Below are 22,573 nucleotides of genomic sequence, written 5' to 3'. Positions count from 1 at the left end.
ATCAGAGAATAATGGGTACTTGACTGGGTTGGGGGGGGAGGAGAGAAGCAGGAAGAACACATATAGAGGTCAGAGGTAGTGGACTGACTACTAATCGCTACGGTGTTTCATCGGATTATTTCTCCACCAGGGAATTTCAGAAGTCCATGAAACTCTTATCCGGCTTTACCCTTCATGGTAATAGAAATTACTACTCCCCTAGTGAGACTCCAATCATACCTGTCTGTTACATGTCTCCCTAAATTCCATCAGGTAAAACACAGAGGGAAGTTTGTTTACATCTGAAAGAAACTTTGTAATGACAACATACTTGAGTTATGAAATGAACAGAGGTGCTAGAAGCTCTTAGTATGAGATGCACTTCAAATATTTTATTGGATATGGATCAGCTATTGTTCAAATTCATGATTGTTGTTTACACCTTTGCTACAAGAAAGATGGATTTTTTTATTAAGTTTAGAATTTGCAGAATGTGGTAGAGGTTTTGGGGGTTCAAAGGCCTGTTACTAGGAACTTAGTTTTGCTTGTTGTATACATTAGAAGATATTCATTATTATTTATTAAACACAGCAAAAGAAAGGAGGAGGAAAAAGCAAAAATTTTTTAGCTTTAATAAACCAAGTCAGTCTTCATATTAAATTCCTTTATAGTCTCTTCTTCCTCTCTCTGTATAGACAGATTTTAAAACAAAAAATTCTTTCTTGGATGTTTTTTTAAAATGGCATTAAATGGTTTTGTTGGGGGAAAAGAGTATTAATCATATAGTATAGCGCTCAGGCTTTGCAGTTTAAGTCTGATCCTGTTTCTTCCTAAACTAAACCAACTGCACAAGAGAATAGAATAACAAGAGACAGGAAAATGCATCTCTGTCTCTGTTGCTTGCAGGTTGGCTGATGGAAGACCACAGATACATGACCCAGTTAGCTCCTCTTGGACACCAGCTCTACTTTCCTGGGCCTGGTAAATGATTGGCTAGGATTGTCTTATTTCCCTTTGGCCAGTATAGGGGAGAGACAATTTTTTATTGTGATCAGGCCACTCAGGAATCATTTTTAGCTTGCCAAACTGGATGTGCTCAAGAGCGGCAAGCTTATATGTACCTTGGCTGGCTAAGCAAGACTGTTATTAGAGAACAAGCAAATAGAGAAAGAGGACAGGACTAATAATACCACCTAGCACTTATACAGGGCTCTCCATCAAGGTGCTTAAATAGGAGGTCAGTATCATTATCCTCATTTTACAGATATGAAAATAAGGCACAGAGAGGGGAAGTGACTTGCCTAAGGTCACCCAGCCAATCAGTGGCAGAGCTGGAGACAGAACGCAGATCTCCAAGTCCCAGTCCAATGTTCTATTCACTAGGCCACACTGACTCCTAACAAAGACAGGAGTGAAAACTGACAAGAAGGAGGGGGTTTGCATCTTGGGAATTGCTCAGGTACAGCCTTGGAAATAGATACTGTTGTTTTGGTTCCCTTTCCTCACTCGATCTAGTCACATCTTTCAGGATCAGCAAAAAGGCCCAGTGATGAGATGGTAAATCTCTGGTTCCCAGAGTGGAGTGCAGATTACTTTGATGGTGAGGCTGCTGCTGCTCCAAAGGTTCCTCCTACATTAAGTGCCATGTGCTTTCCAGAAAAGAAGTTCCCTTAAACAGTGTCAATCTCATCTCATTAAAGTTGTACAGTCAGAACAAATTTGCAATAGTCATATATTGACACTTCTTCACGTCTTAAAGATTACACTGGTCTGTTGCTGTAACAATTCACCAGAAAGCTTGAAAGCCCGCAATCAACAATACATTAATACTAATTCAGTTCACACCATTTCTTTGTTTTGTACTCTCCATTTGTTGTAGTTAGAAACTTCTTAGCACGTCTCTTTCTCTATCCTACAAAGGTATTCATTCTAGTGTCCTAGGACACATGCATTCTTTTTCCACTGCAGTTTCAATTGCGTTTTTAATCAATTCTATCAGGATTTGTATCTGTCAGAATAAGTTATGAAGTGATGTAACATTTAGTATTTCAATGTCCTCTAGAGTGTACTAGCCACCTCACAATTTAGATAAGATGAGATGGTCTCTGACACAAAAAGATGCAAAGAAAGTTGTGTGCGAGGGAAAACGGAGGATGAACAGGAGCAACTGGTAGATGGTATGTTTATAAATAAAAAGGCTAAAGAGCCTGATTGACTTCAGTGGCCTTTGGATCAGGCCCCAATGCACTACTAATACGTAACTGCCCTCCTTATGCATTGTTTCTGCAATAAGAACTTCTGTATACAACTAATCAGGCTAAAAAGAAACATGAAGTTTCAAAGAACATAAAAGAAAAATTAGTTTAGCCGATATATAGGAAGGAGATACAAACCTGACATGGTTCTTTGCTAAAGATTATTTGAAGACTTTCAAAAGGAAGTCACTGAAAGGAACCCAATGATGGATATTAACCATCAAAGCAGATGCTAGATAACAAATTTAAAAATAAATATTACCTCGGGCAGGATGTTTTGCATTACTCCTCTTCAGCAGCTTTTGTTTTTCTGCTTGAGCCACTAATGAATAAAACACATTTAAAGGTCAAGAAAACTTTACTCTAAAGATTTTAATGAAAGCAGTTAAAGACAAGATACCTTGTCTTTAACCCGCCCCCCTCCCCAAGCAGATGTATTTTTTTAAAAGGATAATAAAAACAGCACATATTGTTGGCTAAAAACCATAATAAAAAATAATCTGCAAAACCCAAGCACAACGTCTCAAATTAGTGCTTATATCCCACCCATTATTTTTCTTCCAATCTTTCCCTCTGATGATAACATGGCACTTTGTCTCAAGTTCAGAGATGAGAGGAATGGTTCTTCTCCCTGTTATGGTCAGCAGAAATGCGTGCATGCCCACAAACAAAGGGTGCTATAGGTTCATGTAGGTTTGACATCTTGTTTACATCAGTCTCCTGGACCTGGCAATCTCATGCCCTATCCTGAATGGACTTGCTCTGGTTAGTAATGTAAGCATAAAGACAATACCAAACACTAGCATACTGTTTACGAAAACTTCTATTTGTATTACAATAGCACCTAGTATTACTGATTGTATTCATGCAAAATTTAAAATTAGTGTATTTGGAATAAAATCTGATATGTGTTAGTTGTCAAATTATAGTAAAGAGATAAAAATTGTTGAAGCTTACTTAGCACTTTGGTCTTCTGCACTTCAGCTTTCAAGTTACAGGATGAGTCTGAGACACCAAAAATATTTTCAAGCTCTCTACTGCCCTCTAAAGCCTGAAAGTAGAATTAAAAACAATATTAATTTTATTCCTAAACCAACAAATTGCTATACAGACTAACAGAGAGACAAGGTAGGTGAGGTAATATCTTCTATTGGATCAACTTCTGTTGCTGAGTGAGACAAGCTTTTGAGCTTACACAGAGCTCTTCTTCAGGTATTACCTCGCCCACCATGTCTCTCTAAAGTCCTGGGACCAACACAGTTACAACACTGCATAAACAGTCTAACGAACATTTTCAATGCAACTTATAATTAACAACCTACTCTAGCAAAGGGTAACATTTTCACAAGCACCTAAGTAACTTAAGTAAATGAAAGACAGTGGGACTTAGTAAGTAGGTCACTTTTGAAAATGGAACTTGTGTATTTTTGAAAACATTATTTGAAAACTCCTGTTATGTTTGCTTCATTTATATATCTTCAGCTTTTTAAATAAAGAGATTCACACCTGATCCCCAGAAAAACAATTCTGGTACATGTATAAATTTGCCTTAATATGTTAGTAAAGAAAGAAAATCTATCAGCTTTTAAGAATCTCTTGCATATGGTCTTCAACTTTAATAATAAATCTAAAAATCCCCACTGTATCAATTTCATTAGCAAGGCCAAGATTTTATTTCTAAATGTATTTGTAAAAGCAAAATTGAAAATCTTTAATAAAGAATTTCAAAAATAGTGCCAGGGTGTCAATCTAAATAAGCCTTTTTGAAACAACAGTGTGTGTGTAACAACATGTGTAAGTAAAATAAAACAATTTGAATATGCTGAATTATTTCTGAGGACACTGAAGAACACAAGAGAACTTTGTCATGAATTTATTCAGTACGAGAATATTAATAACAACACTGTGTGTGATAAATAGACATCAAAAGTTGACATATTAACAATGAATTTAATAGTATGATGACTTCAACACAAATAGATGTTTAATTTTCAAGTCCTTACATATAAGAGTAGGACTGCCAGAAGCTAGGACTGGATGACAAGGGCTGAATCACTTGATAGTTGCCCAGTTCTGTTCATTCTCCCTGAACCACTGGCCACAATGAGAAGACAAGCTAGATGGACCATTATTATATTCTAATGAAATCTATGCAGCAATAATTTATAACTCTGTCAATGCTACTTAGTAGTGACCTTACATAGTATAATTTCTATACAACCTAGACACAGGGATACAAGTTAAAAACAGACCTTTTGGCTCATTGGTATAGAGGTATAAATTCTGCTTTAGCTGCAGGATTTGTCCCAGATTCAAATCCTGGACAAGCAAAAATGTTCCTGTGTCATACAGGAGGTCAGACCAGATGATCACAATAGTCTCTTCTGGCCTTGGAATCTATGAATAAAAAACTCGTTGTGCCAGTGTACTTTGAAAAGTGACTTGGGAAAAAAATTAAATGGTATTGTCAGCTTCTATATTTGTGTCTCAATGATTTTCCGGTCAAAAGCTTTCTTTTCTCTCCTTTAAATCTCAAAGAATACTGTATATAAGATTTCATTTTCTTCTAGTTTCTATTTAAATTATATTAAGAAAATTAATGCCAGTAGAGACACACCTGTAAAGTTGTTAAGCTTTGTCTCATTTTCAGAAATCTCACCAATGAATTTTCAACTTCGGATTGCAACACCATAAACCTACATAAAAGAGAAATGATTTAAATCAATGATGTCAGCATTTATTGGGAATAATCATTTAAAAAGTCTTTCTTAGAGGTCCCCCCAACAACAGTAATGTCTCAGCACTAGGTAAATAGTTAGTTTATCCTGATAACACTACTGTGAAGTAGGAAAGTATCATCTTTGTTTTAAAAATGGGGAACTCAGGCCCAGAGAAATTAAGGCTATATCTACACTACAGCTGAACAAGCCTCCAAGCCCAGGTAGACAGACACATGCTAGCGGGCCTTGAGCTAGTGAGCTAAAAATAGCAATGTGGATGTTGCAGCTCAGGCTCTCAAGCCTAGGGGGCCAGGTGAGCTTGAGAGCCTGAGCCGCAATCCCCACACACTTTTTTTAAAAAACCAAAATTTTAAACCTGTTCGCTCGAGCCTCTGGGGTTGGGAGGCTTGCTGCCACTTCCAGTGTAGACATACCCTTGCCCATGAGAAGCACAGCCAGGAATTGAACCCATGCAGTCTCAGTTCAGTGACTTAACCACTAGACCATCCTTCAGTCCACAGACATGTTCTAATACTGATGTAAAGATTAGTCAGATTTTAGAAGTTGATGAGCATAGTAAGAAAAGTAAAGTACTACACAATTGGATCAGGTTCTAAATGACAGATTATTCAGTATATGATTGAGAATGTGCACTAAATACTTATGGGGGGAACCGTCAAATGTTCTTATAACAAATATTTAGAACTGGTTCTTTTTGTAGCATGTCAGCACAGAAATCAAATATGGACAAATGGGAAAACATCCATTCACTTTTCTTTTCCCCAACAAAAGGAAGGATCTCATTGTCATACTGAGCCTTATGGGAAAAGAAAGTTATTATTATCACCAATTTTTACACAGCAACAGATGATTACCCAGACGAGGAAATGCCAATGTCAGTGTATCATACAATATATTTTTCCCCTCAGAACATAAAGCGTATGGAAGTTCACATAAAATATTACTATGTAGGTGTTTGTTTGCACATGTGCTTTATTGACATGTCACTAACTGCTGTTCTCAACTTTTGCAGTTATTTTTAAACATACTGAATACAAACATTTACATGTTGAAAGTGACCATGCTTACTTGAATGGGTTTGCAATTGCAAGGTTACCACCACTTGGAAACAATGGTATATACATTGACCAGGGATTTACTGTATCATGGGAAGAATATATTTGCTTGGATTAAGAGTTTTCCACACTAAAAACAAGACATTTGTAAATATTTGCCTAAAGAGATTATGATTATTCAAAGATTTTTTTTTAAAAGGTCAAAGGGAGCCATTATGATCATCAAGCCTGGCCATACAACCTCACTCAAAAGTGTCTGCATCAAGCCCATCATTTCTTTTTGAGCTACAATGTACCTTTTAGACCATACCTTGACTTAAAACCTTCCAGTGATGGAGAGTCAACCAGGTCCCTAGGTTAATTATTCCAATTGTTACTTACTCTCTTGGGATTTTAGTTTAAGCATGAAGGAAAAAAACAACTGTTTCATATGAAGGAACTCTAGAGAATTCTTCCACAATTGAAAGCATTTTAGTTGATTAACTTTGACATTCATTTGTGACTTCCACACAAATTCAATGTACCTTTAGTAAAACATGTATGGAGTGTAATTGTAGGTCCAAGGATATTAGAGAGATAAGATGGGCGACACAATATCTTTTATTATACCAACTTCTGTTGGTGAGAACAATAAAAGATCCAATAAAGGATACTACCTCACCCACCTTGTCTCTTTAGTAAAATGTTTTCTAAAAATTAATAAAACTTACAAGTAAACCCACAGCTTTTAGTGTAAAAAAATTAACTATTCATGAAAGAGGATTTAAATGCCATGCTCAAAATGAAAAAGATCAAGGTACATTTTAAAATTGCTGTCCCTTTATCATAAGTCAAAACAGGTTAAGTTCCAGTTCTGCATGGGAATCTACTAGCATGGTCCCCTGAATTTGTGCAGATTGAAATGAAAGGTCAGGACATAAGACACTTTTCTTACATTCTTACATTGTAAGGTAGGTATCAGGGTCAGTGTATGTGGATCCCTTTGCAGGACAGAGTCCGTAGTTTTTAATGAGCACTTAATGAATTCCAGTCACTGATATAGCTGAAGGATTTTAATTCCTAACAACTAGAGTGCTGCTTACTGTTCTAGTGGCCTCCACCACTTAAATGATATTTAGTATCCTGCAATAAAGGAATCCCATATTTAAGCAAAAAGATGAAGCATCTAGTATAATAAAAAGAACCTTCTGAAATACCTTTATCAAAAGGAAGAGCTCTAACTCCAAGCATAAGAAAAAAAATATAATGCTTATTCAAATAAAGGTTGCAAATCATACCTGTTAGAAGCATTTTTTGAAAAATGATAGAAACTACTTAAGATTTGGAGGAAGTGACTAAGAATTCCTGTTTGACTGAAGCTGCTAAACTTTCAGTTATAGGCAGGGCTGGTAGAGCTGCCTATTATTAAAGTTGCCTGACAATTATCAGACCCTTTTTTCAGTTGCTTATAACTTTGCCAGACTTTATGTTGAAATTTTCCATGCCAGGTGTCTGCCTCACACTGAACTTTTTGGGAAACGTTCAGACAAAATGGTTCTGCTGTTTCCAAGAATGAGGCTAGGAAAAAATAAGTTTTGCCCATTTAAAAAAATTCTCATGACCTTTTCTTTGAAAAGCTCTAGTATCCCCATGCTTTGGAGCAATGGCTTGAAATTTGGCAGAGGGTGGCCTTTGTATCACCTTGTACCTTTTGCCACCCCTAAGAAAATCCACCCAGATTTGGCTGCATTATAAACCTTTGGGGGAAAAAATCACAATTTGCATATGCTCAGTAGTGGCTACTTAGATTTTAGCATCTAAAATCTCTGAAAATTCCATCCTTAGTTAGCATGCTTGAGCCTCTCAGATCTCCTAGTGCTGACCAGACTGCACATGCACCATCCACAGGATTCTTACCTCATTCAGTGCACACGGTGGGTGGACCTGCTCTGGAGATAAGCTAAGGTTGTGTAAAGAAGGAGACCATTGTCTGCAGGACAAATTGAACAATGAGGAAAAAACAAAATATTGAAGAGCTGCTCAGTAAGTGAGCACTGTCCATCATGTGCACTGAATGAGGCCAGGGTGCAGTGGAAAAAATAGTATGCAATCAATGCATATGCACAAAAGGAATAAATTACATTTGCACAGGCATTGACTTCGCAACCTTACTAGTGTTTTTTAATGGTGGGTTTTTTTGTAATTTTCTAGGTTTTTGTTTTAGACGAACTGAAAAAATAGATTCCCTCAAGGCATCATATTGACACCCACGTGGTTCATCAGCAGGGTGGAAACTTGAGATCCACCACATAGACTTCTGCCAATTGAGTTAACAGAGTAACTGCAGCAGTAGGTTGTCATTCTTTATGTGGACCAGCATGGGAGGGAGAAAAAACAACACCTTGACAGTGGGTTTCACAGATATTTGCTGACGGCAGAGGAATAATGAGACTCAGGAACCTTTGGTTTCATTCCAGGCTCCTGAGGGGAGTGTACGCTAGAGGGCACAGACTCTTCTGCCCATTCCCACAAACCTGACCTCTTCTTTACCTTCCTCTCCCAACTGTCCCTGTCTCAGTCTCATTCTCCTCGTCAGTCCCAGTCTTCATTCCTCAGGCTTCTCATCTAGGCCCTATCCCCTTTCTCTAGCCAGTCCTAGTCTCCCCCATCCAGGCTTGCTCTCTGAGTCTAATCCTCCTCCCTACACCCAATCTCTCCCTGTCTCCACATCCAATCCCAGTTCTCCCCTACCTATTTCCTTGCACAGCTAGTCCTAGTTCCCTCCTTCCAGCTCATCTGATCTCTCTCCTTCCCCCCTGCCGACTCCTAGTCCTATTCTCCTCATTCAGTCTCCCCTCCCTCACCTCCTCATCCCACTCTCTCTGCCCACCCAGTTCCAGTTCTCCCTCTGCACCCCAAATCCCCATCCAATCTCTGTGTTCTCTGCCACTCCAGCCAACTGGTTCCCAGTCCTGTTTCTCTAACCAGCTTCCAGTAGCTTCTCTCTCCTCCCCCAATTCCAGTCCCAGTCTCACCAAACTCCTTGTTCCAATCTATTCTTTTTCCTCCCCCTCTGCATTTCAGGTGGCTTCCTCCTCCATGCTGCCAGGGTAGTAGCAGGGGGGCACTTAGAGCATAGGAGAGACGGGATCCCGGCTTTCAGTGCCAATGCCCAGCCCCAAGCAGCTGAGGGCAGCAACGACAGGGAAAGTCCAGCTTGACCCCTGTAGCCCTGGCTGGAACATGGTTAGTTGCTCTGTGGGAATTCTACATGCACAGTCTGGCCACAGACAGGAGCAAGGAGGGGACAGAGCATGCTCAGTGAGAATGGAATACACCAAGTCTATTCAAACTGCAATTTTTCAAAGGCTTATACCTTGGCAAAATCTGGATAGATTTTCAAAGGGACATCGAAAGTCACATTGCTGACACAAAGGCCAAATTTCAAGGCCCTGCTCCAAAGCAAGGGGGCAATAGAGATTTTCAACGAAAAATTCACCCAGCATTTAACATAGGCACAACAGCATGTGTCTTCCCTAGCTTCGTTCTTGGAAACAGCGGAACCATTTTGGATGAAATTTGCCCCCAAACTTCAACTCAGGCAGATACTTGGCATGGAAAATTTCAACCAAACTGTTAAAGTTTGGTAAAATTATAAGCAATGGAAAACAGAGTCTTATAATTAAGGCTAAGATTTTTGTCAAGGACATTTTTAGTAAATTCACGGACAGGTCATGGGCAAAAAAGAAAATTTCACAGAAGCTGTGACCTGTCCGTGACTTTTACTAAAAATATACCTCAAAAAATGGGGATCTGTGGGTCTCCACACTGCCTGAAACGGGGCAGCTGCACAGGGGCTAGGAGCTTTCTGCAGCAGCTAGGGGCTGCGGGGTACCCCTGCTGCATGCAACTCCGGGGGTCCCCCGCTGCCCATTGGGCTGGGAGCTGTGGGGTGCCCTCACCCCCCATGTTGGCTGGGCACTGCGGGGTAACCCCATCAGCAGCGGGCCGGGAGCTGCGGGGGTTTCCTCAGCACGGCCGGGAGCTGCAGGGTTCCCCGCCAGTGGTGGCTCCCACGGGCTCAGAGATTCCCCCACCGCCCACAGCAGCTGGGGGCTTGGGGGTCCTGTACCAGGGACTCCGGGATTCCCCAGCCGGCGTGGGGGTTCATCCGCCACCACCAGCGGCTCAGGGATTCCCCTGCTGCCTGCGGCAGCCGGGGGCTCCCCGCCACCCATGGCAGCTGGGAGCTGGAGGTTCCCCTGCGCCTGTGGTGGCTTGGAGCTCCGGGAGCCGCCAGGGGCACTGGTCATACCTCGCAGTTCCCTGCCCTCACTGGAGGCAGGGGACTCTGCAGCTGCCAACCACCGCAGGCTGAAGTCACGAAGGTTGCTGGCAGTCACGGATTCCGTGACTTCCACGACCTCCGTGACTAAATCATAGCCTCAGTTATAATGGGCAGTGCCAGACAACTTTAATATGTATCACGCTACCAGCTTCATCTATAATATATTTTACCAACTCTGACTCCTATTCAGCAAAACACTTAAGCATTCCTTCCTTATGCACTCCTTATGTCCATCCTTGTTTAGCAAAGCACCTGAGAAGCCACTTAGCTTGATGTACCTGCATAAGTGCTTTTCTGAATTGAGGTCTATAAATGTCCATCACTGTCCGAATGCCTAGGTACTAAAGTATGTCCATCACTGTCAGAAGGCTTATGTACTAAAGTATGTCCATCACTGTCAGAAGGCTTATGTACTAAAGACAGTTTGCAGCAAGAAAAACAAGATTCTTATGGGAACGTTTCAGCAAAACAAATATACATTTGAAGTCAGAATCATGACCCATTGTGATGAGAGGTATCAAAATCAACCACTAGAATTTGGCAATGCATCTTTGCCACAAGCAATGCTTCCAGCAAAATCTAAAGAGCTTGCACATGTGAAACAGTTTGGAAAAACAAAACACATTCCTTCGTGTACCTTAATTACAATACTGCCGTTATAGGTGGGATTTCTAATGATGGGTATGGGAGTTAGGTTACCAAATCCCATGGAAAAATCAGAGTTGGGTGTCCAACTCCCTTAGCTGCTTTGGAAAATCCCACCCTGTAAAATCTCAAGTATAAAAGAACAATCATTCTAAGTTTTATTTCTCTAAGGAAACAGTCACTTCCCTCATAACTGAAAATGATGACATTTTATCACCACAGACTGGTATACTTACTTATGATACTCTTCTGTTCGAGATGCCCTCTTCTGGATAAACTGATTTCTGGGTCATTCAGCTCATCTCTGTCTCCTAAGTAGTCCACATTAAAGAAAGAAACAAAAATAAAGATAAAAATGAAACTGGAGTACTGTATATAGTTTGAAGCAGTAGGGAAAAAAAGAGGTGTTAGCATGCATCCTCACTACAGAGAAATCTCTTAAAAACAGCTTGCTTATGAAACAAGGATGACTGCCCCATGAACAAACACACAAACTTTTTTTTTTTTTTTAATTTGTCACCTCAGTGGCTTCTGTAGCTTTTAGATGTAGACAATTTGGAACTACAGTATCAGTGACTAGAATTTGGTATGATTCTGTCAGAAATTAAAAGATCAAAAACTGTTGAACATCTTGTTTAAGAATATTTTTCAAAATGCAGCATGTTGGAGAAAAATTGTTACCTACAAAGCACTGGTATGACTGAGAAGTAAAACCTCCACCTTATTTAACAAACAGAAAGCATTGGCCTCTACCCTGAACCCCATCTTGCATGCGACTAAAAGGAGACAGTGCAACTTCTTTCCAAATGCTCTCACATAGTACATTGATATTACAGTATTCTAGCCAAGTGCCTGTCATATGACAGGGTGTGAACAAGTCATATTTCTGTATTTCCATGTACAGATTGTTAGAATATTTGCATCTTTCTGTCAGAAAATGGGATGAGAGAGGGAATCACCACAAAACTCCATTGCTATGGCTTTGCTAATTAAACTTGAATTCAAATGTGGTGCAAAGAAAAGAAACTGCCTTTTGGGTAAGAAATCTGTATGGCCTATACAGTGATGCCAGCTGAGCAATTATAGATCACGAGCTTTAGATTGGTGTATATTCAGATCAATTTAACTTGAAAAAAGTTTTTCAACTGAACAATCAAATGGACAAGAATTTAGAAAGCTATTGTACTACTAAACTAAATCTACTGCTTCTTGATTCGTATCTGCTGGAGATATTCTGATAGCCATATATAAATGTCAAGAAACATACTGCATACTTATATTGAGGGACAAAAAGCCAGCCTTAATCAAATATTATATGTAAAGTTCCTAGCCTGAGCGCCAGGAATCACTGTATGAAGATATTTCCCGTGAGATTTTATTACAGGGATGGCAAAATATACAGTCCATCTTTACTGTGTTTAAATTTCACTTCCATGCACTTCAGGTGCACAGCAAGCGAGGAGCTGGATGATTATTCTCTCCCCTTCACCACTGATTTATTCTGAAGATTTTATAGAAACCCACCATGATGCTTTCATAACAAAGAAATAATTGCATGAGGATCAAAAGTTCTCAAAGCCAGAAAGCTCTCAAACAACCAGACCCAATACAGTGTTGTCTTTGAGTCAGAGTCCCTACAAAAATGAAATTCTATCCAGATAAAATAGTGTCTTCGCTTCCGATTGTCCTCTGACAGGTGACGGGGGGGATGGTGCTCCAATAGAAAAATTGTACTAAATGGCAACAGAGATCTCTCTTCCCTGCCATTCACGTTATGTCAGCTGACCTGACTGCTCAGACAGTGAATACATTATTTAAAATATAAATATGGCTTAAAGCACATTTACAAAAGGATAAAAAGTGAGACCTAGTTTTTTTATCATATCTTCAACCATATTAGTGACTATCATCACTATGAACCACAACATTAACTTTTAGTTCAGAGATTTAGTTTTGTTATTTACATAGTGCCTTAGAAGTACATAGCATTTTACATGTGCACAAGAAAAAAGGCCCTGCGCAAAGGATCTTATCATGTAAACCAGATTGATACAACACAGATTATAAAAGGATTAGTGTGAGAGTGGCAGCAGACAGCCCTGGAAAGGAAACTAGTGATAGAAGAATAAGTGGAAGGATCAAGTTTTAAGGAAGGATCTGACAGAGAAGAAGAAAAAGCCATAAAAATTAGGGCTGTCAAGCAATTAAAAAAAATTAACTGTGATTAATTGCACTGTAAAACAGTAATAGAATACCATTTATTTAAATATTTTTGGATTTTTCAAATATATTTATTTCAATTACAACACAGAATATGAAGTGTACAGTACTCACTTTATATTTATTTTTGATTACAAGTATTATTTGCACTGTAAAAAAACCCCAAAAATAGTATTTTTCAATTCACCTAATACAAGTACTGTAGTGAAATCTCTTTATCATGAAAGTTGATCTTATAAATGTAGAATTATGCACACACAAAAAAACGGCATTCAAAAATACTTTTTGTTCGGCCAATCACTCAGACAAAAATTTTTTTTACATTTGCAGGAGATAATGCTGCCATCTTCTTGTTTACAGTGTCACCTGAAAGTGAGAACAGGAGTTCTCATGGCACTGGTGTAGCCAGTGTCGCAAGATATTTACGTGCCAGATGCGCTAAAGATTCATATGTCCTTTCATGCTTCATCCACCATTCCAAGGGACATGCGTCCATGCTGATGACAGGTTCTGCTCGATAACAATCCAAAGCAGTGCGGACCGATGCATGTTCATTTTCATTATCTGAGTCAGATGCCACCAGCTCAAGGTTGATTTTCTTTTTTGGTGGTTCGGGTTCTGTAGTTTCCACATCGGAGTGTTGCTCTTTTAAGACTTCTGAAAGCATGCTCTACGCCTCGTCCCTCCAGATTTTGGAAAGCACTTTAGATTCTTAAACCTTGGGTCGAGTGCTGTAGCTATCTTTAGAAATCTCACATTGGTACCTTCTTTGCGTTTTGTCAAATCTGCAGTGAAAGTTTTCTCATAATGAACAACATTTGCTGGATCATCATCTGAGACTGCTATAACATAAAATACATGGCAGAATGCAGGTAAAACACAGAGCAGGGGACATACAATTCTCCCCCAGGGAGTTCAGTCACAAATTTAATTAACACAATTTTTTTAATGAGTGTCATCGGCATGGAAGCATGTCCTTTGGAATGGTGGCTGAAGCATGATGGGACATACGAATGTTTAGCATATCTGGCATGTAAATACCTTGCAATGCCAGCTACAAAAGTGCCATGCAAATGCCAGATCTCACTTTCTGGTGACATTGTAAATAAGAAGAGGGCAGCATTATTGCCTGTAAATGTAAGAAACTGGTTTATCTTAGCAATTGGCTGAACAAGAAGTAGGACTGAGTGGACTTGTAGGCTCTGAAGTTTTACATTGTTTTGTTTTTGAGAGCAGTTACATAACGAAAAAATCTACATTTGAAAGTTGCACTTTCACAACAAAGAGATTGCACTATAGTACTTGTATGAGCTGAACTGAAAAATACTATATTATTTACAGTTCAAATATTTGTAATAAAAAATAATATACACTGATTTGAATTACCATACAGAATACAATAGATATGAAAATATATAAAAACATATAAAAACATCCAAAATATTTAATACATTTCAAATGGTATTTTATTGTTTAACAATGCGATTAAAACTGCGATTAATCGTGATTAATTTTTTTAATCATGTTTAATTTTTTTGAGTTAATTGCGTGAGTTAACTGCAATTAGTCGACAGCCCTAATAAAAATATAAGAAAATTTAAGCTAGATTTAAGTTCAGGAAAAACAAGTTCAAATCCATATGACTTCAATAGGTTTTGCTTCATGTACAAATTCAGAGCTTCTATTTACAGACTCAAATCCTCTCTTCTCTTTTTCTATTTGACTGGGTTTTTTTTGTTTTTTTGGAGGGGGCGGGGGGGGAGGAAGAGGGAGGATAAGAAGTCTATAGTGACTTGTGGCCCAAGAGCAAAGAGTTTTTTCTTGTTGAATATAACAAGTCCTTTCAGGGAACTACAGATTATATCAGAAATATTATAAATATATATATATAAAACCACACAGCATAAAAGCCTTCTGGCAGTGAGCCAACTATCATGAGTTGTAACTCATGATAGTGGTACTCTGCTCCATACAGCCTACATAGGCAGCTTCTAAGTTACACATCACAATGGCTTAAATTTCAGCTACAATCAGAGACCAACTCTCCCTCTGTGTCCCATTACTATACTTGCAGACTAGTGGAAGACTTCAGCTGTCTGTCCCAAAGGCTGAACTCGAAGGCATTGTACAGAGTAGTGCCTTCTCAACTGTGAGCCCTTGGCTCTGGAATTTGCTCCCAACAAATATCCATCAAAGCCAATCCTTGTCACTTTTGGGTGCAATGTAAGATTTCTCCTTGTTTAGGCTCTCCTAATTATTGGACTTTCTTTTCCAAATCAGTTGGAATTGAGCAAAATAAGCAGTCATGATTAAATTATCCCTTGTATCTGCCATTAAGAACATAAGAACGGCCATACTGGATCAGACCAAAGGTCCATCAAGCCCAGTATCCTGTCCTTTGACAGAGGCAATGGCAGGTGCCCCAAAGGGAATGAACAGACAGGTTATCATCAAGTGATCCATGCCCTGTCACCCAATCCCAACTTCTGGCAAACAGAGGCTAGGGACACCATTCCTGCCCATCCTGGCTAATAGCCACTGATGGACCTATCTTCCATGAATCTATCTAGCTTCCTTTTGAACCCCATTATAGTACTGGCCTTCACAACACCCTCTGGCAAGGAGTTCCACATGTTGACAGTGCGTTGCGTGAAAAAATATTTTCTTGTGTTTGTTTTAAATCTGCTATGTATTAATTTCATTTGGTGCCCCTTGTTCGTGTCTTATGAATAGTAAATAACACTTCCTTATTTACTTTCTCTATACCACTCACGATTTTATAGACCTCTATCATATCCCCCCCCTTAGCTGCTTCTTTTCCAAGCTTAAAAGTCCCAGTCTTATTAATCTCTCCTCATACGGAAGCTGTTCTATACCCCTAATCATTTTTGTTGCCCTTTTCTGAACCTTTTCCAATTCCAATATATCTTTTTGACATGGGGCAACCACATCTGCATGCAGTATTCAAAGTATGGGCATATTATGGATTTATATAGAGGCAATATGATATTTTCTGTCTTATTAGCTATCCCTTTCTTGATGATTCCCAACATTCTGTTCGCTTTTTTTGACTACCGCTGCACATTGAGTGGATGATTTCAGAGAACTATCCACAGTGACTCCAAGATCTCTTTCTTGAGTGGTGCCAGCTAATTTAGACCTATCATTGTATATGTATAGTTAGGATTATGTTTTCCAATGTGCATTACTTTGCATTTATCAACATTAAATTTCATCTGCCATTTTGTTGTCCAGTCACCCAGTTTTGTGAGATCCTTTTGTAGCTCTTCGCAGTCTGCATGGCACTTAACTATCTTGAGCAGTTTTGTATCATCTGCAAATTTTGCCACCTCACTGTTTACCCCTTTTTCCAGATCGTTTATGAATATGTTAAATAGGACTGGGCCCAGTACAGATCCCTGGGGAACACCACTATTTACCTCTCTCCATTCTGAAAACTGACCATTTATTCCTACCCTTTGTTTCCTATCTTTAACCAGTTACCAATCCATGAGAGAACTTTCCCTCTTATCCCATGACCACTTATTTTGCTTAAGAGCCTTTTGTGATGGACCTTGTCAAAAACTTTCTGAAAATCTAAATACACTATATCCACTGGATTTCCTTTGTCCGCATGCTTGTTGACCCCCTCAAAGAATTCTAGTAGATTGCTGAGGCATGATTTCCCTTTACAAAAACCATGTTGATTATTTCCCAACAAATTATGTTCATCTATGTGTCTGACAAATTTTGTTCTTTATGATAGTTTCAACCAATTTGCCTGATACTAAAGTGAGGCTTACTGGCCTGTAGTTGCCAGGGTCACCTCTGGAGCCCTTTTTAAAAATTGGCATCACATTAGCTATCCCCCAGTCATTTGGTACAGAAGCTGATGACAGTTAGTAGTCCTGCAATTTCACATTTGAGTTCCTTCAGAACTCTTAATAAAAAAATAATAATAATAATTGGAGATATATCTATCTCCTAGAACTGGAAGGGACCTTGAAAGGTCATTGAGTCCAGCCCCCTGCCTTCACTAGCAGGACCAAGTACTGATTTTTGCGCCAGATCCCTAAGTGGCCTCCTCAAGGATTGAACTCACAACCCTGAGTTTAGCAGGCCAATGCTCAAACCACTGAACTATCCCTCCCCCCGAATACCATCAGGTCCTGGAGACTTATTACTGTTTAGTTTATCAATTTGTTCCAAATCCTCCTCTAATGACACCTCAATTTGGGACAGTTCCTCAGATCTGTCACCCAAAAAGAATAGCTCAGGTTTGGGAATCTCCCCCAGATCCTCAAGAATGAAGACCGATGCAAAGAATTCATTTAGTTTCTCTGCAATGGCCATTCATTAAGAGGAGATGATGCAAGTGTGATGCATGCTATTATTCTCTGATATAGGATAGCTGGTTTTTTTAAACTTGGTTATGTCAATGGATGCCTTAGGCCTGGTCTACATGGGGTGGGAGAGGTGTTGACCGATCTAAGATACACAACTTCAGCTATGAGAATAGCGTAGCTGAAGTTGACGTACCTTAGATCGAATTAAAATTACTTACTATGCATCCTCGTGGGGCGGGATTGACGGCCACGGCTCCCCCGTCGACTTTGCTTCTGCCTCTCGCACTGCTGGAGTTCAGCAGTTGATGGGAGAGCAATCGGGGATCGATTTATCGCGTCTACACTACACGCGATAAATCGATCCCTGATCCGGCGGGTAGTGTAAACGTACCCTTAGAAGCGCCTGTAATATGTCAGTCAATTTTAGTGTCCTCAGCACTTACAGGTCAGCAGACCCTATCAAATACAATGCCTAGTTCTTCTATTTCCAAAAATAATAAAAATCAGTATTATTTTTAACAAAACAATTTAATAAAGAAGCATTTTCACTTAGTTCTTACAATACCTACCCCTACCTCAACACGTACAGCTTCATTCCCAAAGTATATTACAGTGTCTCATTGCCTCTGTAAGGTGGAATACATTCTAGGGCAGAGGGGTTACAGCAAGCTGTGGGACCTTAATGTGGGGTTTAAGAGGTGCATAGGTACCAGTGCAGGCCCACTGCACTGGGGTGGATTTCACCCTTAGCTATTATATATCACCTTTTTGACATTAGAAATAGCCCCACCTTCCCCTTGATTCAGTCTAAATGTTAAGTACTTTCACTTCTTTTCACTGGCTTTTAAATTATTGCATGTAAGTATTAGCGCTGTAGGATGGATTAAGTTTTAATTTTAATATTTTGTAAAGCGTTTTGAGATTCCTCAGCATGACAAAGTGCTATAAAAGTTTAAGTTGTTCCACTACAATAGCTGAGGGCCCTATCCCCAAGTTATTTAAAATTTAAATTTAAGTACTTGTACCAAATTAACCATCAGTTATGAGACTGAAATTACCACTGGACCAGTGACGTAGAAGAGCTGAACCCTAAGTACATTTGAAAATTAGTAAATTAATTTAAAAATGAATCTTAAAAAATATACTAGCTATTAAGGAAGAGGAACTGAAGAAGGGATCATATCATTTATTTAGAATGTAATAAATGGGCCATGTACTTCAACGTATTCTGCCAATGCACACGTAAGTTATCAGGCAGCCCACCAGAGCATTGCAACAATGAATTCTTGACATCATAAATGTGTACTTACATCAGGGTGTTTAGATTCTGAAAAATACAGTATACTTTTAACCAACTGTACCATGCTCTAGGCATTTAGACTTCTTGAGGGCTTTACTTAGTCACTCTTATTCAAAGGAAAAACAATATTTACTGTGTTCTCAAATAGACAGCATTTATATATGGAACTTCTTGTACTTTGTATGGTGTAAATAGGAAAGTCTTTATAGCTAATAAAATACATTTTGTAATACAATTCTCTATTGTTGTATTCTTGCATTACTTAGTAAAATCCTAAAACATTTAAAATAAAATTTGAAATGTCTTTAGGGAGAGAGAAGCAGTCTGCTGAAAGGATGTGATGCAGCAGTCAGACTTTGCCCCCATTTTGTAGCTATATGAATGTAGAAAAAGGTAGTTAGTGCTCCATTACTGAATAATTATCCATCTAAATGTCAGCTGTGAACATGTGATCAGTCTTTTTATGACCCCAAAGAATGTTCCCTTATGTCCATATTTAATTTCAGTATGGAAATACAGTACAGGCTCACCTTTCCCATTGACATCTCAATACACAAGCATTTTAGTCCTCAAGGCATTTTTTCCTTTTTATAAAAAGAGATGTATAATGCACACTTCGAGTTCTGCAGCTCTGCAGAAAATTGTTTAACACCTGCAGTACAGACAGACACATTTATGTATGAATTGATGAAGGTATTTGTCGACATCCAAATGAAAGAGCTGTTCAAAAACGTAAATGCATACACAATGGGCTAGTCAATAATATTGCATATTTTAAAAGCCCCAGCCTGTTGAATTTTTGAAAGATTCTAAAGCTGCATATAATGCTAACATCAGGTATAAAATTAATGTATTAACCTTCTGGGGTATATATTCAACAAGGCTGAGGCACATTTTCATTATCTGCAGGCACCCACAAAATCTGCAACTGCATTTCTGTGCTCACAAGAACAGATTCCTCTTTGTTCGTTGCTTTCTAAGACATGGCAACACTGGAAACAGATGAGTCCTCCTCATCTATCAGTCTATCAAGATGTAGCCATTAGGACACAGGATTTCTATCCCACTTCCTTTTCCTCCCAGGGTGCAGGCAAGTTTCCCATGTTAAGAAGACCAAAGCTGGAGCACTATTATGGTTAGTATACATTACCCTGATTATCTAGTCATTTTGCCCGAGCCTGATTCCCGACTAGGTTGGTGTACATACCAGTGCTGCCACATCATGGAAAACAATGACCAAGGTACGAGAAATCTGCTTTTCCGTGAAATGACTACTGCCATTATGGACAAACGAATCTGACTAGCAATGACCACATTCAGGGAGAGAAGGAGTAACTAGCTAAACCCAATCTAGCTTCGCCATAAAGTGGCAAGAAGGAAGAAACTGACAGAAGGAAGTGGGTAAAGAACACCAGACAGAGCTGGTTGGGGTGAGTAGACCTCCCAAGAGCTGTCTTGGAAGGACCCTTCTGAAAACTTGCCAATCAAAGGCCTAGTAAAATCCTAAAACATTTAAAATAAGTGTAAAATGTCTAGGGAGAAAGAGAAGCAGTTGGTTGAAAGGATGGGATGCAGCAGTCAGTATTTGACACCAATTTGTAGCTATATGAATGCAGAAAAAGGTAGTTATGGCTCCTTTTACACTAAACTTTTCACAGAACTATGTCAGTTTGGGAGAAACTTCATCGGGAAGGTTTCTTGGGTCCAGGATGGGATTTCTGGTCTCAAAGAAGAGAGAGAGAGAGAGACCCACCCACACTAGAATTGCCATTGCCTGGTGGTTAGGGTACTCATCTGGGCTGTGGGACATCCTTTGCTTGATTTGAAGCAGTAGCTTAAACCTGGGTCTACCACCTGGGCTACTGGCGATTCAGGGGGGGTGTCTGTGCTTCATTTTTTTGGAGAAATTTCAAAAGGTCTCAATTTCATCCTGATGAATGGGAATGAGAAACATTTTCGAAATCTCAAAACTTTCACGGGATGGGAAAAGATTTCCACTTAGCTCTAACATGCAGATTATAAACCAAGGCTGGGAGCTCCCCAACTCTCTGGGCCAAGTGCTGGCCACTAGAAAGGCTACTTTCCACCATAGGGATGAGAAAGAGAAGAATAGTGAAGGTGGATTCAAAAGGGTCCAAGCAGAGAGCATTTAGCACTAGTTTTAGGCTTCAAGGAGAATCAAGTAGTTAACAAAGGGACAAGGTAACTGCCTTGAGGAACCAACTGGGTTACAATGGAGTAGAACTCGACAGGGAAACCTCCTATAGACCCCCGCAAGAGTGACCTGTATTTTACAGGGCTAGCAGATATTTTTCAAAGGAATTCTGGAAGAACTGCAGAATGGAAGGGATAGTGGAGATCCTGTGGGACCTATACCAAGAAGACAGGCTACACCCCATAATAAGCAGAGAAGTATCTTTTCAGGAATTGAGATGATGAGGTCCCTGACTTAGTTTAGACAGGAGGGAATGTTCATGAAGTTAAGGAGGATAAAGGTCAAGGTGAAGGGCAGGGCTCCTGATGTCGGCAGCCTTTGGTTCTAGTAAGTGGAGGCCTAGACCTCAGGACAGCTAGAGGTCTGTGAAATAGGCCCACCTTGGCCACTCAAGCTATGAGAGGTACTGATGCCTGTTTTCTTCAAAACCCACATGTCAAGGGTGGGGAAAGAAGGAATAAGCTACATCCCTTTCCTAGGACATGGAGAAGTTATCCTGTGGCCTGGGGGTCTAGGTATTGGCTCTCTTTATCTGAAAACTAGGGAGCTGCATCTCCACATGAAGTAGCCAGCTAAGAGGCCAACTGCTTTGTTGAAGACCTCCCAGTAATGAGATCATTCTCCCACAAAGAGAGGGCTCTGGCACAGACACTTTGCTTCAAGCATGACAACTCAGTAGATGTGGATGTGGAGCTTTTATTCCCATGGGGACAGTGTTCCTTGAACAAACTGATGAATACTGGGCTCCACACCCCGAATCTGCAGATGGCATTTGTAGTTTTGTAGAGGTAGAGGGGTCCTGAAGTAGACCCTCATATTGTGAGAGCTGTACAGCCAATTGAGAGGAAGGAATTCAGCACTCCACCTGCTCCTCTGTTGAATATAGGGAGGATAATAAAGGGTTCCTGACTCACGCTGCTCACAGTTATTTTCAGGAAGGTCTTTGGACCAATGCCAGACTGATGGGTAGAGTGCGGAGAACCTGTGGGTATGAAAATAGGGATGAGAGAGTTATCACCCTTCCAGTTATCGAGCCACTACCATTGAGTGGAGAAAACCAGAGCATGGTCACCCAGTTAGGAGCTGCTCCTGCCATTGCTTAGACCTGAATAGAGCACAAGCTTGTGGGGAGTGGGAGGGCAAGATGGGTAGAAGGGATTCAGCTGATGAAAGCTGCAAAAAGAATATTTTTTCGCCCTCCTCTGGCTTTTTCTGGGAGGATGTTTTCTTTAATTTCCTGTTCCATGTTGTTGTGGAATTCCACTGAGGCTTTAAAGAAAGATGATACTTCATCACAAAGACACCAGCTTTAGCTGCTTCCATTAAGTCAGGAGGACAACTGGGGATGCCCAGCAGCAAGCTGAGAGGAAGACCTGGACACAAAAATCAAGCAACTGGACTGGCTTCTGCCTGCATGATATTTTGGTGAGGCAGACTCAAACACTTGTCCATACTAATGGGAGCACATAAAGGGAAATAAACTTGGTCAA

The 22,573-nt window shown here is 39.8% G+C and overlaps 1 protein-coding gene across 1 annotated transcript in view; it reads right to left on the bottom strand.

The window, feature by feature from the left end:
* The window catches only part of LOC120370665 (integrin subunit beta 3 binding protein), a 52,891-nt gene that overhangs the window by 12,742 nt on the left and 17,576 nt on the right, over positions 1 to 22,573 (bottom strand). The window contains 5 exon segments of the mRNA XM_039485710.1: positions 2,497 to 2,556; positions 3,192 to 3,285; positions 4,852 to 4,930; positions 11,239 to 11,263; positions 11,266 to 11,313. Of these exon segments, the coding sequence (XP_039341644.1) occupies positions 2,497 to 2,556; positions 3,192 to 3,285; positions 4,852 to 4,930; positions 11,239 to 11,263; positions 11,266 to 11,313 (306 nt within the window).

The sequence above is a fragment of the Mauremys reevesii genome, linkage group 8, assembly GCF_016161935.1.
Source record: "Mauremys reevesii isolate NIE-2019 linkage group 8, ASM1616193v1, whole genome shotgun sequence".
NCBI lineage: Eukaryota > Metazoa > Chordata > Testudines > Geoemydidae > Mauremys > Mauremys reevesii.
This window is presented reverse-complemented; position numbering and strand designations above follow the sequence as displayed.